This window comes from Equus asinus, chromosome X (assembly GCF_041296235.1).
Source record: "Equus asinus isolate D_3611 breed Donkey chromosome X, EquAss-T2T_v2, whole genome shotgun sequence".
NCBI lineage: Eukaryota > Metazoa > Chordata > Mammalia > Perissodactyla > Equidae > Equus > Equus asinus.
In genome coordinates, this window is record NC_091820.1 from 97,324,790 (window position 1) to 97,341,850 (window position 17,061).

Below are 17,061 nucleotides of genomic sequence, written 5' to 3' on the forward strand. Positions count from 1 at the left end.
AATGAACAATGATTTAATCAATAGAGCCTGGGTAATGAAATGTCCATAAACCTCCCTAAATGACAGGATTTGGAGAACTTCCAGGTTGGTGACACATTGATGTGTTGGGAAAGTGGTGTGCCTGGACAGGGCGTGGAAACTCTGCACCACACTCTTACCACAATAACTTGCCCTGTGCTTCTCTTCCATTTAGCTGTTCCTTATTGTATCCTTTAAAATAAATTGGTACTGGTAACTAAAGCACTTTCTTGAGTTCTGTGAGTTGTTCTAGTAAATTATGAAAACTGAGGAGGGGGTTTTGGGAACCCCAAAATTTGTAGTCAGCTGGGCAGAAGTGTGGGTAGCCTGGGCAACCCATTTGTGACTGGGATCTGAAGTGGAGGCATTGTTGTAGGACTGAGTCTTTAACCTGTGGGGTCTGCACTAACTCTGATGAGTTAGTGTCAGAAGTGAATTAAATTATAGGACACCCAGTTGGTGTTGGAAAATTAGAGAATTGGTAGGTGTTGAAAAATTTTGGTGTCAGATAACACCACACATGGTGAACAGCAATTGAGAGGACATTGGTAGAGTCACTGGAGACAGACTAAAGTGTAGGTTAGTTCATTTACCAGAAAAAAACCTGGGAAAGAGAGCTAGGAGGAGACCTGGGAGCAGAACTAATCTCAGTCCGTAGAACAATTTATGCCTCAGGGCACTGTTGACAACAACAGAGCAATCAGCAGGCAATTAGTAGCGTTTAACAGCTGCGCCTGGTCAGGGAAATAGAGCCCTGCCAAACCCATTGTTATCCCAGGGTGACTATGGGCATACCTAAAGCTGTGCCCACTGAGAGGCAACATAAGAGGTTTCACACTGTGTTTTGGCACAGACATTATTTGTTTAGAGACTAGCTGGATTATGTAAAATAATCTAGTCACTAAACAAATAAAGATGAAAGTAACAATAACAAGCCCCAGATGGGGAGTGGGAGCCAATACCTTGAGTTGCTACAATATATTATCTAAAATGTCCAGTTTCCAACAAAAAATTATGACACATGCAAAGAAACAGGAAAGTATGACCAATATATCAGAAAAAAGTAGGCAACAGAAACTGCCTGTGAGAGTAACCAGATGTCAGCTTTAACAAAGACTTTAAAGCAGCCATTATAAATGTGATCACAGAGCTAAAGAAAACCACGATTAAACAAGTAAAGGAAGATATGATGACAATGTGAAATCAAATACAGAATATCAATACGGAGAAATTTTTTTTTAGAAAAGAACAAATGGAAATTCAGGAGTTGAAAGTACAATAACTGAAATGAAAAATTCAACAGTAGATTTAAATTGGCAGACTAATTAGTGAACTTAAAGATAGACTGATAGAGATTAAGCAATCTGAACAACAGAGAGAAAAAAGGCTGAAGAAAAATGTACAGTCTCAGAGAAATGTGGGACACTATCAAGTGCTATATTGGCTAAGGAAATGACTCCCAATGGTAACTCAAGAGGTAACTCAGAGGAACCAAGTGAAGAGAACAAGAAATGATATATAAGAACGTTAATATAACAAAAGCTATGAATATATACTCTCTTTCCTTTCTTCTCGCCAAGTCTTTACAATATATAAAGGAATAATTACAACAGTGTATTGTTGAATTTGTAAGATGTATAGGTGTGATATATATAACAATAAAATCACAAAAAGAGGGGAAAGAGAATGGAGTTACATAAGAGTAGTATTTCTGTATCTCACTAGAATTCAGTTAGTGTAAATCTGAAGCTGATTCTGTTAAGTTAATGTGTATATGGTAAGCACTAGAACAAACACTAAGGAAATATTTTAAAATATAGCAAAAAAATCATAAACAAAATTAAAATGCAACATTAGAAAATATTCACTTAATGCAAAAGAGATCCAAAAAAATGAGACATATAGAAAACAAAAATTAAAACGGCAGAAGTAAATCCAACTATATCAGTAACAACAAAGTGTGAACGCATTAAACTACCCAATAAAAGGCAGAGTTGTCAGACTGGATATAAGAAAACCAAAATCTAATAATATGCTATCTACAGGAAACACACTTTAAATTCAAAGATACAAATAGATTGAAAGTAAAAGGATAAAAAAGATAGATCATACAAGTAACAACCACAAGAAAGTTGGAGTGGCTATAGTAATATCAGACAAGATAGACTTTAAAACAAAAATGTCAGTAGAGATAAAAAGAGACATTTTATGATGATAAAAGGATCAATCCTTCAGGAAGATATAATAGTTATAAGCATATATACACCTAATAAGAGAGCATCAAAATATGTGAAGGAAAAACTGACAAAAATGAGGGGAGAAATAGAGAATTTAACAATAATAGTTGAAGACTTTCAACTTTTAATAATGCATAGAACAATTAGGGATAAGACCAACAAGAAAATAGAAGACTTGAACAACACTATAAACCAGCCAGACCTAATAGACATCTATAGAACACCCCACCCAACAAGAACAGGATATACATCCTTCTCAAATGCACATGGAACATACTCCAGAACAGACCATACACTAGGCAATAAAACAAACCACAATAAATTTGAAAGATTAGAAATAACACTAAGTATGTTTTCTGCTAACATGGAATGAAAGTAGAAAACAAAAACAGAAAGAAATTTGGGAAAATCACAAATATGTTGAAATTAAGCAACACAGTCTTAGATAATCAATGGATCAAAGAAGAAATCAAAAGGAAGTTAGAAAATATATTGAGATGAGATGAATGAAAATGAAGAGACAACATACCAAAACATATGGGATGCAGCTAAAGCAATGCTTAGAGGGACATTTATTGCTATAAATGCCTATATTAAAAAAGAAGAAACATCTCAAATCAATAACCTAAGCTTCTACCATAAGACCCTGAAAAAGAGAGCAAACTAAAACTAAAGCAAACAGAAGAAAGGAAGTAATAAAGACTATACAGAAACAAATGAAACAGAGAATAGAAAAATCAATACAACCAAAAGCTGTTTTTTTGTAAATATCAACAAAATTGACAAACCTCTAGATTGATTACCCAGGAAAAAAAGAAAATTCAAATTACTAGAGACAGAAATAAAAGAGAGGACATTACTAGTGACTTGACAGAAATAAAAGGATATTAAAGGAATACTATGAATAACTGTACTCCAATACATTAGATAACAGATGAAATGGACAAATTCCCAGAAAGACACAAACTATCAAAACTGACTCCAGATGAAATAGCAAATATGAACACATCTATAATAAGTAAAGAGAATTAATTAGGGAAAAAACCTACTGAGAAGGAAAATTCCACACCCAGACAGCTTCACTGATGAATTCTACCAAACATGTAAGGAAGAATTACTACTACTTCTTCACAAACTTTTCCAAAAAATAAATGAGAGAATACTTCCCCACTCATTCTATGAGGACGGTATTATCCTGTTACCAAAACCATTCAAAGACATCACATGAAAAAAACACTACAAACTAATATCTTGTGTAAATATGGATACAAAAATCTACACAAAAATACTAAAAACTGAATCCAACAACATATAAAAAGAATTATACACCGTGACCGAGTGGGATTTATTCCAGGAATGTGAGATTGGTTTAACATCCCAAAATCAATCAATGTAAAACACCATGTTAATAGAATAAAACATAAAAACCACATGACGATCTTAAAAGATGCAGAAAAAGCATTTTTAAAAATCCAATACCTTTTCATGATTAAAAAAACGATAAATTAGGAATAGAAGAGAACCTCATCAACCTGACAAAGGGTGTCTCTGAAACATGAACTGCTAACATACTTAATGGTGAAAGATAGGATGTTTTCCCCTTAAGACCAGGAACATGACAAGGATATCTGTTCTTTCCACTTCTACTCAATGTTGTGCTAGAGGTTCTAGCCATGGAAGTTAGATAAAAAGAAATAAAAGGCATCCAGATTGAAAAGGAGAGAAGTAAAACTATCTCTATTCACAGATGACATGATTTTATGTAGAAAATCCTAAGGAATCTACTAAAAATCTATTAGAATTAATAAAGGCATTCAGCAAGGTGGCAGGATACAATTTCAATATACAAAAATCAGTTGTATTTCTATATACCTAGAATGAACAATTCAAAAATGAAATTAAGAAGGCAATTCCATTTACTATAGCATCAAAAAGAGTAAAATACTTGGGGATAAATTTAAGAAAAGAAGTACAAGTATTGTAGATTAAAAACTAAAAACACTTGAAAGAAATTAAAGAAGATCTGAAAATGGAAAAAAAAATCTCATGGTCATGGATTGGAAGACTTAATATTGTTAAAATGACAACAATCCCCAAGTTGATCTACAGATAAAATGTAACCCTTATCAGAACCCCCATGGACATCTCTGTAGAAATAGACAAGATGACTCTAGATATTCAACATAGAGTTACCATATGACCCAGCGATTCCACTCTTAGTTATATATGCAAGAGAAACAAAAACATGTCTACACAAAAACTTGTACATGAATGTTCATAGCAACATTATTCATAGTAGCCAAAAGGTGAAAACAATGCAAATATCCATCAACTGATGAATAGATAAAAACTGTGGTATAGCAAGATGATGGAATATTATTCGGCTATAAAAAACAATAAAGTACTGATACACACTACCACATGGATGGACCTTGGAAACATCTTGCTAAGTGAAAGAAGACAGTCACGAAACACCACATATAACATTATTCTATTTATAGTAAAGAATAGAATAAACAGAATAGGCAAATCCATAGAGACTGGAAGTAGATTAGTAGTTGCCTAGGGTTGGGGAGGTGGGGGCAATGAGGGGTGATAGAAAAAGAGCGTGGGCTTTCTTTTTGAGGTGAGGAAAATGTTCTAACTGACTGTGGTGATGGCTGCACATATCTGCAAATATACTAAAAAACCACTGAATTGTACACTTTCAATGGATAAATTGTATGATATGTGACAATATTTCAATAAAGCTGTTAAAAAATAGAATGAAAAGGGGCCATCATTATAGATCCTCCAAACATTTAAAGGGTAGTGTGGGAATATTATGAACAACTTTATGCCAATAAACTCAATAACATAGATAAAACTGTTAAATTCCTTGAAAGACACAAATTACCAAACTCACTCGAAAAATAAATAGAAAATCTGAAGAGAAGAGTAGTGTTTAACCACCAGGTCTCTAGAAGAAAGTAAAGCCCCTGATTTGTAAGCACATGTAATTTCCGTGATGTAAGCCATGGCCAATTTCAAGCTATCAATATGACATCACTGACTGAAGATTTGTTAAGAGATGATAACAATCAGCTCTCATTAGCTGATACAAGCCAGCTCCAGCATGCCACTGCCTATATCTATAACAGAAAATTAATTTGTTATTAAAAACCTTTCAAGAAAACTCCAGGCCCAGATGTCTTCACTATTGAATGCTATCAAACATTTAAGGAAGAAATAATACCAATCTTAAACAAACTTTCAGACGGTAGAGGAAGAGTTCTCCTCTCTACATAATAAAGCCAGGATTACCCTGATAGAAAACAAAATCATTACAAGAAAACTAAGACTAATATACTTCAGGAACATAAAAGTAAAATTTCTTTAAAATTTTTTTGGAAATTGAATCCAGCTGTATATAAGAAGTATAATGGGGGCCAGCCCCGGTGGCCTAGTGGTTAAGTTTGGAGTGCTCTGCTTTGGTGGCCTAGATTTGGTTCCTGGGTGTGAACCTACACAACTCATCTGTCAGTGGCCATGCTGTGGCAGTGGCTCACACACAAAAAAGAGGAAGATTGGTGGCAGATGTTAGCTCAGGGTGAATCTTCCTCAGCAAAAAAAAAAAAAAAAAATGATTTCTAAAAATATTTTTAAAGATTTTAAAAATCTTTAAATCTTTGCATTCTGAGGAATGCAAAGTTGGTTGAGCATTCACAGGTCAATGTAATTCAACATGTTAACATAATAAAGGAGAAAAATTATGACCACGTCAATAGATACAAAAAGGCATTTGATAAAAGACAACACCCATTTATGATACAATCTCTCAGGAAACTATGGATAGAAAGGAAATTCCTTACCTTGAAATAAGGCATCTGTGAAAATACTACAGCTTCCATCATACTTAGTAGTGAAAGACTGAATGCTTTCCTCCTATGATGGGGAACAATGCAAGGATGTCTGTTCTTACCAATGCTATTCAACAATGTCCTGAAAATCCTAGTTAGTGCAATAAGGCAAGGAAAAAAAGCATGTAGATAGGAAAAGAAGTAAAATTACCTTTATTTGCAGGAATATCATGAGCATGAACACCGAATGCCCTAAGAATGTATAAAAAGTTGTTACAACTAATAAGTGAATTTAGCATGGTCTCAATATAAAAGGTCAATATACAAAAATCAAGTATATATCTTGGTACTAGAAATAATTAGAAAATGAAAAATTTTAAATACCACTTGCAATGGCATCAAAAAGTATGAAGTAATTAGGGATAAATTGTATGTAATACGTAAAGACTTGTACACTGAAATCTATAATGCATTGCCGAGAGTAATTGTGGAAGACCTAAAAAAGTTATGAAGTATACCATGTTTGCATATCAGAAGACTCAATATTGTCAAAGAGGCAATTCTCCCCAGATTGATCTGTATATTCAGTATAATTCCAACTAAGATCCTACCTAGCTTTTTGTGTAAAAATCGACAAGCTGATTCTAAAATGTGTAAGGAAATGCACAGGATCTGTAGCAGTCAAAACAATCATGAAAAAGAGCAGTATCAGAGGACTGACAATATCTGAACTTGAGCCTTCCTGTAGAGCTGCAGTCATCAAGACAGCATGGGATTTGCAAAAGGACAGGAAAGGAGATGCACAATATGTGTGTCTGCCATTCTTGCTGCTTCATTTGCATATTGCATTTCCCATGCCCCAGGATCACAAAATTCCAGTGAACCTTGATGCATGGGAGTTCAGCAAGACTCAAAGCAAGTAAATGGTAGGCATGTTATTTCTATGACTGCGGACAACCAGGAGAGGCCACCCTTTTGGTTCCATTCAGAGCTTACTTCCAACACAGAATCACATTCTAAGAAACTCAAATGAGGAGCCGGCCCTGTGGCCAAGTGGTTAAGTTCGCGCGCTCTGCTTCAGCCGCCCAGGGTTTCACCTGTTCGGATCCTGGGTGTGGACATGGCACTGCTCATCAAGCCATGCTGAGGCGGCGTCCCACATGCCACAACTAGAAAGACCCACAACTAAAAATACACAACTATGTCCCTGGGGGCTTTGGGAGAATAAGGAAAAATAAAAAATAAAAATAAAAGGAAACACAAATGACAAAGAAACCCAATCATATCCTTTCTTACATGTATTACTTCCTTGTAGTTGCCAATCACTTATGTTGAAAATGATGACAAGAAGGAAAAGGAAAGATAGAGCAACCCACAGTTCCTTTTCCTTTCAGTCCCTCCGTAAAATGGGCATATGTGCACGTATCAAGAAGTGAATTAGGGGGCCAGCCCCGTTGCCGAGTGGTTGGGTTTGTGCACTATGCCTGGGGTTTCGCCAGTGTGGATCCTGGTCATGGACATGGCACCACACATCAGGCTGTGCTGAGGTGGTGTCCTGCATGCCACAGCTGGAAGGACCCACAACTAAAAATATGCAACTATGTACTGAGGGGCTTTGGGGAGAAAAAGGAAAAGTAAAATCTTTAAAAAAAAAAGTGAAATAAAGGGGCTGGCCCTGTGGCCGAGTGGTTAAGTTCACGCACTCCTCTTCAGTGGCCCAGGGTTTCACCAGTTCGGATCCTGGGCGCAGACCTAGCACCGCTCATCAAGTCATGCTGAGGCGGCGTCCCACATAGCACAACTAGAAGGAGATACAACTAGAATATACAACTATGTACTGGGGGGCTTTGGGGAGAAGGGAAAAAAACGAGGAAGATTGGCAACAGATGTTAGCTCAGGGTCAATCTTCCTCACCAGAAAAAAAAAAAAGAAGAAGGAGAAGAAGAAGAAGTGAAATAAAAACATTTGAATTGGTTTTGTTAGGCATTCCCACCGTTCTGGTAAAAAGTATACACATATATATGTATGAACTCCAAAATATGAATTGTGCAATTTTGGTGATTCTGCATATGAGTCAAATGCTCTTGTACTTGCATTTAAAAATGGCATTGTACAATATAAAGATGACTATATAATTTATGCTAACAATTTAAAATTTTAATTTTACTCTACTTAGAACAAGATTAAATAATAAATAAAAAGCACCATGTCAAGGTCAATATCAATGGTCATAAATCATATTAATAGGATGTAGCCTTGATATGATGTGATGAAATGGCACTTTACCTCTGTGATCTTCCTCCCAAAAACCCATAACCCCAGTCTAACCAAGAGAAAAATACCAAACTAATCCCAATAGACGGGCATTCTACAAATACCTATCTAGAACTCACAATTGTAAAGATCATCAAAATCAGAGAAAGTCTGAGACACTGTCACAGACAAGAGGAGCGTAAGGAGACATGACAACTAAAAGTAATGCGGTACTTTGGATGGGATCCAGGTGTAGGAAAAGGGCATTAGGCAAAAACAAAAGAAATTTGAAGAAAACATAGACTTTAAGTTAATGACAATGTATCAATATTGGCTCATTAATTATAACAAATGTACCATAATAACATAAGATGCTACTGGATGTGGAGTATATAGGAATTCTCGACAGTATCTTCTCAATTTCTCTGTAAATCTAAAACTGTTCTAGAAAATAAAGTCTACTAAAAAAAAATGAAAAGTAGAAAGAGAGACCACAGGAGAAAGAAAAGCTTTATATTTTAGTACCTTTAATGGCACTTTTTCTTGCTTTTTGAACAAGGAGCCTTGCATTGTAATTTAACACTGGCCCTTGCAAATTATGTAGCCTACTCTGCCTCTGTCCCAACTTCTGTCCCCAGACCTGAGACTGGGGTTGTTCTGGGCCCTTTTGAGAGTCCCTGAGGCCAAGAGTAAGGCTGTGAGTGCGCTGGAGCCCCACAGGGAAGCCCAGCCCAGGATGAGTTCTGTGCTCTGAGCTCGTCTGGATTCTGAGAAAAGCAGCAGCAGCCACAGTCTGGAGAGTCCCCGCTCAGGCCAAATGGTGTTCCTCAGAGAAGCCCCTGCTCACTGAGGTGGGCAGCGTGGAGTCATAGCATCCCAGAGCCGGAAGGACTTCATTCATGGTTCTTCCACAGCCCTTCCCCCCACCTGTCAGGGAGAAGAAGGCGGACAAACAGAGGCAAGGAGAGGGGTAGAAGGCCTCCAGGCCTCCAGAGCCCTCCAGTGAGTGAGTGACAGCTTGAGTCCTGCCCAGCACAGAGCCTGGGACTGCCTTCCTTTGGGTCAAGGTTGGACCTGCCTTCCCTGTCCCTCAGTGTTTGCCAGAAGCCTGAGCTGCTGTCCACCCCCCTCCCCCCATTCCTCAGAGCCCCTTCCTTGTTTCTCTGGGCATGTATAGGGTGTGTGTGTGTGTGTGTGTGTGTGTGTCTAGACCCAGTTAGTGTGAGACCAGAAGCAGAAAGGAGGAGGCTCTTATCGTTGCATTTCCCACGTGGCTAATTCCCCTGGGGCAGAGGGGTGGGGAGAGGAGAGCCAGAGAGCCACAGGCTGGACAGGGCCTGCTGCAGCACACAGCAGCAAGTCCTGAGACCAAAGCACTGCCATGGGTGTCATTAGGAAAGAATGCAGAGGCCACAGCAGCAGGGGGAACCTCTGGACCGGGGAGGGCAGGCCTCCTCAATGACAAGCAGGCAGGCCCTGCAGAGGGAAACCAGCCCTCTGCAGTCTGTGTTGTAGAGGGCTCAGACGGAGGGGGCTCTGTTCTGCCACAGAAGTGCAGCCTCACCAGGGACCAGGAATCCCTGAGCCAGAGCCCCACCCTGGGCTTCCTCAGATCCTCCAGAGAAAGGCCTCACCCCTGGAGACTGTTGTCATGGCAGCAGCTGCCAGGGGCTGACTGCCTCCCCCCTTGCCTGTGCCTGCTTGGCTGCCCTGCCTGCCTCCTGATACCTTCAGCTCCTGCTACCTGCAAAGGCCTGTGCTGCCCACCGGGCTGCGGCTGCGGTAAATGCGGCTGGAGCCCACTGCCCAGGAGCAGTTTAACAAAGTGGTTTAAGGTTCAAGTACTCATATCCTACTGCCAGGGTATAAATCCATCTGGGCTACTCACTATCATCTGTTTCCATGGGAATAATTTGTAACCTCTCAGAGCCTTAGTTATCTCACCTTTAAAATGCAGTTCCTTAAACTCTCACTAGCATTAGTGAGCTAAGCACCATGTCTTCACAGGACCCTAAATCAGCAGTATCAGATAAAATCTCTCAGAAGGATTATTTCACAGCCCCCACCACGAGCACACACAGACAAGGAGCATACCACATTCCTTTGTAACAAATGGTTGTCACCACGGCAGAACCACCTTCATCTTACTCCCTCTTGAGAGCCCTTTCTCCCAAGGGAACCCCAAATCAAAGCAGAGACAGAGCCAATACAAAGACACTGTCTTCATTCCTCCTTTTCTGGTTTTAATCTGAAACCCCCCTTGTCTGCCCCCCAGTTTACCAAGTTCTTATCAAGGGTTAATTTATAGTGGTTTGGCAGCTTTCGGGGGAAACTCTGTCTCCTAACAGCAGCACTAGAAAGTAATCCCACCCTGAGAAGTCACACTGAGAGAGGAGAGGAGAGGAACTGGCCTGACGGAGCACACTCCTGGCTGCCACATCCAACAGGGAAAAGGAATTTTTCCTTTTTTTCCCCTCTCTTTTTTGTGAGGAAGATTGGCCCTGAGCTAACATTTTTTGCCAATCTTCCTCTTTTTGCTTGAGGAAGATTGTTGCTAACACCTACGTCAATCTTCCTCTATTTTATGTGGGACGCTGCCACAGCACGGCTTGATGAGCAGTGCTAGGTCCATGCCTGGGATCTGAACCTGCAAAACCTGGGCCACTGAAGCAGAGCACATGAACTTAACCACTATGCCATGGGGCTGGCCCCAGGAATTTTTTCATTTTGAGTCAGAGCTTTTTGCTGAGATCTCCCCTAGATCTTTCCCGAGCTTGCTGAATTTATCATCCTATTTAGTACTAATGGTTTGCTTTAAATTAATATTTTGTAGCTCATGTCCTGAATGACAGAATCTGGATTCAAAGAATGAGGGAGTGAATCTAACAGGATAACGTCTAACCAAGAAAAATAGAAGCTTCTGTACTTAGTTTAAAATTAAAATGATTTCTAGAAGTGCATTAACAGAGATGTATGAAACAGATTTGGGGGTCTCAGTTGACTTCAACATAAAGTGGATTCAACTGTGTGATATGGCATCCACAAAATCTACTATGATCTTAGGATGCATCTATAGATGTATAGTGGCTATTCCAGAATGAAAGCTGTGATAAGATCACTCCATCCTACACTAGGCAAAATATTCAGTATTTTCAAAGATATTTACAAATTCAGGAACATGTAGGATGCTGAGTGACTTTGAAAAAATATATCACATCGGAAAGAGCTGAAATAACTGGGGAGGTTAAACCTAAAAAGAAAGTTTTGGTGAGAACATAATTGTTTAAGGATTAAATGAGATAGCATATTGAAAGTGCTTAGCACAATGCCTGGCATAAGTGCTCAATTAATGTTAATAATAAAAGAATGATAATTAGTATTATTAGCACTAAGTCATACTATTATTATTATTACTATTACTCTACTCTAATTATAGTTAATGCTTATAGAGTGTTCTCTATGTGCTAGGCACTATTCCAGGTCCTTTACATATACTGACTCATTTATCCCTCTTACCAATCAATCCTATGAGGTAGGTACTATCATGTCTCCAATTTTGCAGATCCACAAACACATCCTTGTAATCTCAGCTGAGTATATTAGCATGATTTTAATCCTGCTACTCGGTGTGTGATCAACAGAATTATTGCATAGTTTAGTATGAATGCCGTCTGTGCTGAATCTATCTTTTTAGGTCCAGCAGTCCCAGGACCCAATTATTTGCTGATTTAATGAATTAATATAAACTTTCTCAAGCAGCACCACCAGAGTTCCAGCAATACCTCTTTCTTTTGTTATGAATAATAACTACTGAATATATGTATATACATGCATAGACATTATGTGTGTATATATGTATATACATATATACATAAATATATAATAATGCCACACTCTCCACCAAATATGCTCCCATTTCAGGTAAGTAAGTTTTCAGACTATTTGTACTTAGATAGACAAACGTGTCTTTTGATTTATGAAAATCAAAGTGTTCAGCCCTTTTAGATTTACATACCTTACAAACTTAACTTTTTCTAGGGTTCTAGAATTGAATTATTACCAATTTAGAATGGAGCTTCTATTTGTGATACAGGTCTGGGGGCTCAAAAAAAATCCTCAAGTTATGGAAAAGTGAAAGCTTATCTTCCATGAAAGTGACAGGAGATAAAAACCATGTCGATAGAGCCTAAGTGGACATAATGGACTTATGAATGTGGATTAAAACTGGGAGAGGTGGCATATGACATCGAGTCATTAATGAGAAGTAGTCAGATTTCAGTGCAGGATCTGGACTGTAGGGGAACTAATGGGCCTTGGCGGCTGATGACGGGAGGATGAGGGAGAGAGGTGGTATCAGGGGAAGCGGCAGAGAGGAAGAGGCAATAACCCCCAAGACTAGACGCTGATCGTCTGGTAACCAGGAAAAGGCAAATATAAACAAAGAGAGGTGAATGACAGGGCTTGGTGTGTTGGGTCAGGAAATACTGTCAGGTTGCTGCGGCACAGCCGCCGGTCAAAGTGGTAACTGGGGATCTGATCTGAGCTCGGCGGTGACGCGCGGCCCTCACGTGACCAGGAGCCTATGTCTGCCCAAGTCCCTCTCGTCTTAGTCCTTTTTGCCTGTCCAGACACCGTCTGCCAATTGCCCTTTGGTCGAGGGGAAAAGCAAAAGGAAGTAAGTCCCCTTAGTCTTCTTAAATCGGTGTGAGCGTCGGTGCCGCCCAGTAACCCCTGGGATCGGGATGGCAGAGTCCAGGCCTTTCCCTATGCCCAGCCCCGCCCCCTGCGCCCACATTTCGGTGCAAAAAATGGTGGTCTTAGGGGTGGGGTATGGAGGTGAGTGGGGGCTCCCCTGGGAGGGAGACACAGACATTCAGAAATAGTTGCTAAGCAATCTTTCGCTTCCACTTCCCGCCTGAAAAGAAATGACGAACATTGCGGGGTGGAGGGGTGGGGGCACAGAGGACTCAGGCTTGAGCTAGGGCATCCGGCGGAGGGGAACCAGAAGGGGGCTGGCGTGGGGCGGCGGCTGATGCCCAGAAAAGGGGCGTGTGTGGCAGTCAGTCTTTCCCTCCTCTGCACTCCCCGCCCCCTACCCTGTCTGGCGTCTGTCTGCAGGTCTGCCGGTCGCAGCGGGGCACCTCGAGAGAACGTCTGGGAACAAGCCGCCAGGAGAAGTCCAGGTCGGGGAAGGGGTGGGCAGTGGGCCAGGATGGGGTGCGAGGGAGGACGCTGATGGGAACGGAGTCGGCGGCACCACCGCCCCGCCCCGCCCCTGCCACTGCGGGAGAGGCCTGTGGCAAGGCCTGCTGGGAAAATGGTGGGCTTTCGGAAAGGAGGGGGCGACAAGGGCGGGGGGACTAGATGCGGCGGGGTCCCCAGGGCCAGAGAGCCTCTCAGCAAGCGTAGGTTGGAGGACCTGGGCCCCGAATCAGGAAAAGGCAGGTTGTTGGAATCCATGGCCGGGGTTTTGGTCCAGCCACCAAGTATTCTGACTCGACTCTGCCTTTCTTGTCTCCTATGAATAACTGTGCTTAAAAAAGACCATTCTCGACATGGAAAAATCCTGCCAAGAGAATGAAGAACAGCCACAGAGCGCGCCCAAGGCAGATGAGGAGCGGCCTCCTGTGGAGCACTCTCCTGAAACGCACTCTCCGGAGGAGCCGTCTTCGGAGGAGCAGTCCTCGGAGGAGGAGTATTTTCCCGAGGAACTCCTTCCTGAGCTCCTTCCTGAGATGCTCGTGTCCGAGGAGCGCCCTCCGCAGGAGCGCCTTTCTAGGAAGGACCTTTTTGAGGAGCGCCCTCCCATGGAGCAGCCTCCCTGTGGAGTGGGAAAACATAAGCTAGAAGAAGGAAGCTTTAAGGAAAGGCTGGCTCGCTCTCGCCCCCAATTTAGAGGGGACATACATGGCAGAAATTTAAGCAACGAGGAGATGATACAGGTAGCAGAGGAGATGGAAGAGATGAAAAGAGTACGCAACAAATTGATGATCATGCATTGGAAGGCAAGACGGAACCGTCCTTATCCCATTTAATGTGTTCGGCCTCTAGTTCTGTTTTACCGGATATAAGTATTCCCACCTGAACTTTGTTTGCATTTTTCTCATGTACCTTTCCACATCTTCTTAATTTTAACTTTTTGTGTGGCTTTATTTTAGGTGTTTCGCTTGTAACTGGCATAAAATTGCCACCCCCCCCCCCCCGCACAATGTGCAAATCCCCCTCTTTCAGCCCTGGGTCTCACCCATTTGCATGGAAAGATGTACATTATATATTGTGAAGTGAAAAAAGCAGTCTTCAAGAAGTATATGTAGTATCCCATTTTTGTAAAAAAATGTATATTTATATATTAATATGCAGAGAAAAAACTGAAAGTATATACTTCAAAGGCTTAACAGTGGCTGTGTGGTAAGATAATAGGTGAATTTTTTGATTTTTCGTTTTTGCTTTATTGGAATTTCTCATTTTTTTCAACACGAACACATTTTGTGTTGCAAAAAAATATATAATGAAAAATTGAAAGGCAACTTAAAAAACTGTCATTCAGCTTAAAAAGACAATGTGGCACTTAATAAATACCTGTCAGAACTTTAAAAAAGAGAAGTAAATCCCATGTTTCTTCTGATTCTCTTATGCAGAAATATAAACTAGGTACTTTTATTTGTTTAAGTGTCATTCTTTTCCCACTTAAATAGGATTAATCCTTGACTTACAAGGCTGCTGTGGAACCAAATGAGGTAAAGATTGTGTGAGCTGTGTGTTTTTGCCCCCACCTGCACGTGCAGGACCCCAGCCCCTGTAGATTCCTTTCAAGTACAGGGTGTAGGACCCAAAGGAGGTCTCACTTGCGCTCACAAATAATTCCTGTGAGATTCCAGGTGAGTACCACATTCCATTCCTGTCCTGCTACTCTCTTCCCTTGAATACTGTCATGTCTACTGGGTCCAGCTGCCCCTTCTGGGTCCTGCTCCTGCCTCGGTCCGAAGTGCCGGGGTTCTCCAGGTGCAAAGCCGGGCCAAAGCTGAACTGTGTCTCCTACAAATATGTGGAGAATGCCTCTCCTCCAGCTTTAATGTTACACTTCTCCAAGTGGATACCATCACAGTGCCGCTTAAACCTCAATATCTTAAAGAATTCTTAGCAAAATACTCGTTCCCATTTTTTTTTTCCTGAACACTTCCCTTTTCTCCACTGGAATCAACATGAGTTCACTGGGACCTGGACTAGAAGAAAATTTGTGAGTCAGACACAATGCCGTGTACTCAGAATTGGAACCTCCCTCCCAAATAATCTCCAAGGTTAACTAGGGTTTTAATTGTCTAACACTTACCTTAGGGTGAGTTTCCTCCCAGGGGCCTCTGGCAGGCTTGCCTTACCAATTCAGCTGACTTGCTCAACTTATATAAATTAAAGAGGAAAGCAAGATTCAGGCTCAAGCTAGAACATTTCCCTTCTACCCATCCCACATCAACAAGAAACATGCAAAAATACTTTGTAAGTCATTAAAGTACTTACAGTCATTAAAGTATATGTATAATGTATATACATATATATGGGCGGTGTGTATCAGATATTGCGATTTCTCTGTTAATTTATTCTTATAAAACCTAAGATTTTGTTTTATTGATCCTGTTTATTGATTTTGTTTTATTGATCTTATTAATTCTAGAAACATAGATAGTGGTTAATAATGTTTTTAAATTATGACCCAATCATAAACCCTGAGTTTCTGTTTGATTGGCTATGATAGCTTCAGTGTCTTCGCTTCTCTGAAAAGTATGATTTGCAATTCCAAAAGGTCACAGTGCGGAGAGGGATTGTTTCTCCAAATTCAACATTAAAAGTATTCAAATATTTTATGTATCAGTGTTTCTCTTATCAAATATGCAGAGACCTGGGCGTTACCCGAGACGCACCAAATCTGCTTTTCTGTAAAGTAGCACACAAGCTGGAGAGCCCCTGCTATATACAATATACTCCTGGTTTTGGTAAGAGTAAACTGTGACATAGATAGAAGAAAATATAGATGATTGTGTCAGAATGAAAAGGTTGAAAGGCTTGTCCAAGAATATTTTTAAGTAAGAAATTAAAAACAAACTCTTCAATTTTACTACATAAAATTTAGATTTTTTTCAGCAAAGACCATACCCAGAATAAAAAGCTAAGAGAGATGACAAAATAGCAAGACATATTTTCCACGATTGATATTGTGTAATGCCTTGCATTGCTTCCTTCCAATATGAGTAAAATGCCTCAGAAATAAATTCAAAGTTCTCCTTTGGTCATCAGCTCACAAAATTGTAAGCGAACCCTGTGCCCTTGACTTTGTTTTTGTTTTTATATTTTCACTGTATGATGCCATTTGGGGGGGATCTTCACATCTCCAGACCAGTGTTCAAGATTATGGCAGCCTGATGGGTGCTGGTCGGGCTGGATTCTGGCTGGAATGAGGTGAGGGTCCAGGGGCTCACTGTGGCAGTTTTACAAGACGGATGAATCCAGCTCCCTGGCGTCCTGAGGGGTGGTGCTCAGGTAGAATTTGGAAGGCCTCACCCAAGCCACACTCCTCTGCAGGGAGGTCTGACTTTGGTTTCTCTGCTCCAGCCTGCAGCAGGCAGCAGACCCTCCTAGGCTGATGGCTGGGCTGTCCTTGACATACTTACCTGGAGGACAGGGACTGTCCCCATCACAGGTCAGAGACCTTTGCCCTTCCC

The 17,061-nt window shown here is 40.6% G+C and overlaps 1 protein-coding gene and 1 long non-coding RNA gene across 3 annotated transcripts in view; one reads left to right on the top strand and one right to left on the bottom strand.

The window, feature by feature from the left end:
- The window catches only part of LOC123282435 (uncharacterized), a 40,015-nt gene extending 26,131 nt beyond the window's left edge, over positions 1–13,884 (bottom strand). The window contains exon 1 of the long non-coding RNA XR_006522506.2: positions 13,444–13,884. This is a non-coding gene — a long non-coding RNA (uncharacterized lncRNA). The remainder of the gene's footprint in view (positions 1–13,443) is intronic.
- On the top strand, positions 12,716–16,201 carry TCEAL1 (transcription elongation factor A like 1). Of its 2 annotated transcripts, none has more exons than XM_014838617.3 (3): positions 12,716–13,022; positions 13,466–13,530; positions 13,891–16,201. In XM_014838617.3, exon 3 carries the CDS (start codon positions 13,903–13,905, stop codon positions 14,380–14,382), a length of 480 nt encoding a protein of 159 aa, XP_014694103.1. In that variant the 5' UTR covers positions 12,716–13,022; positions 13,466–13,530; positions 13,891–13,902; the 3' UTR covers positions 14,383–16,201. The 2 variants fall into 2 exon arrangements, with proteins under 2 accessions (XP_014694103.1, XP_014694094.1); XM_014838608.3 differs by lacking the exon at positions 12,716–13,022 and adding an exon at positions 13,047–13,183.
- Positions 16,202–17,061: the final 860 nt, after the last annotated feature.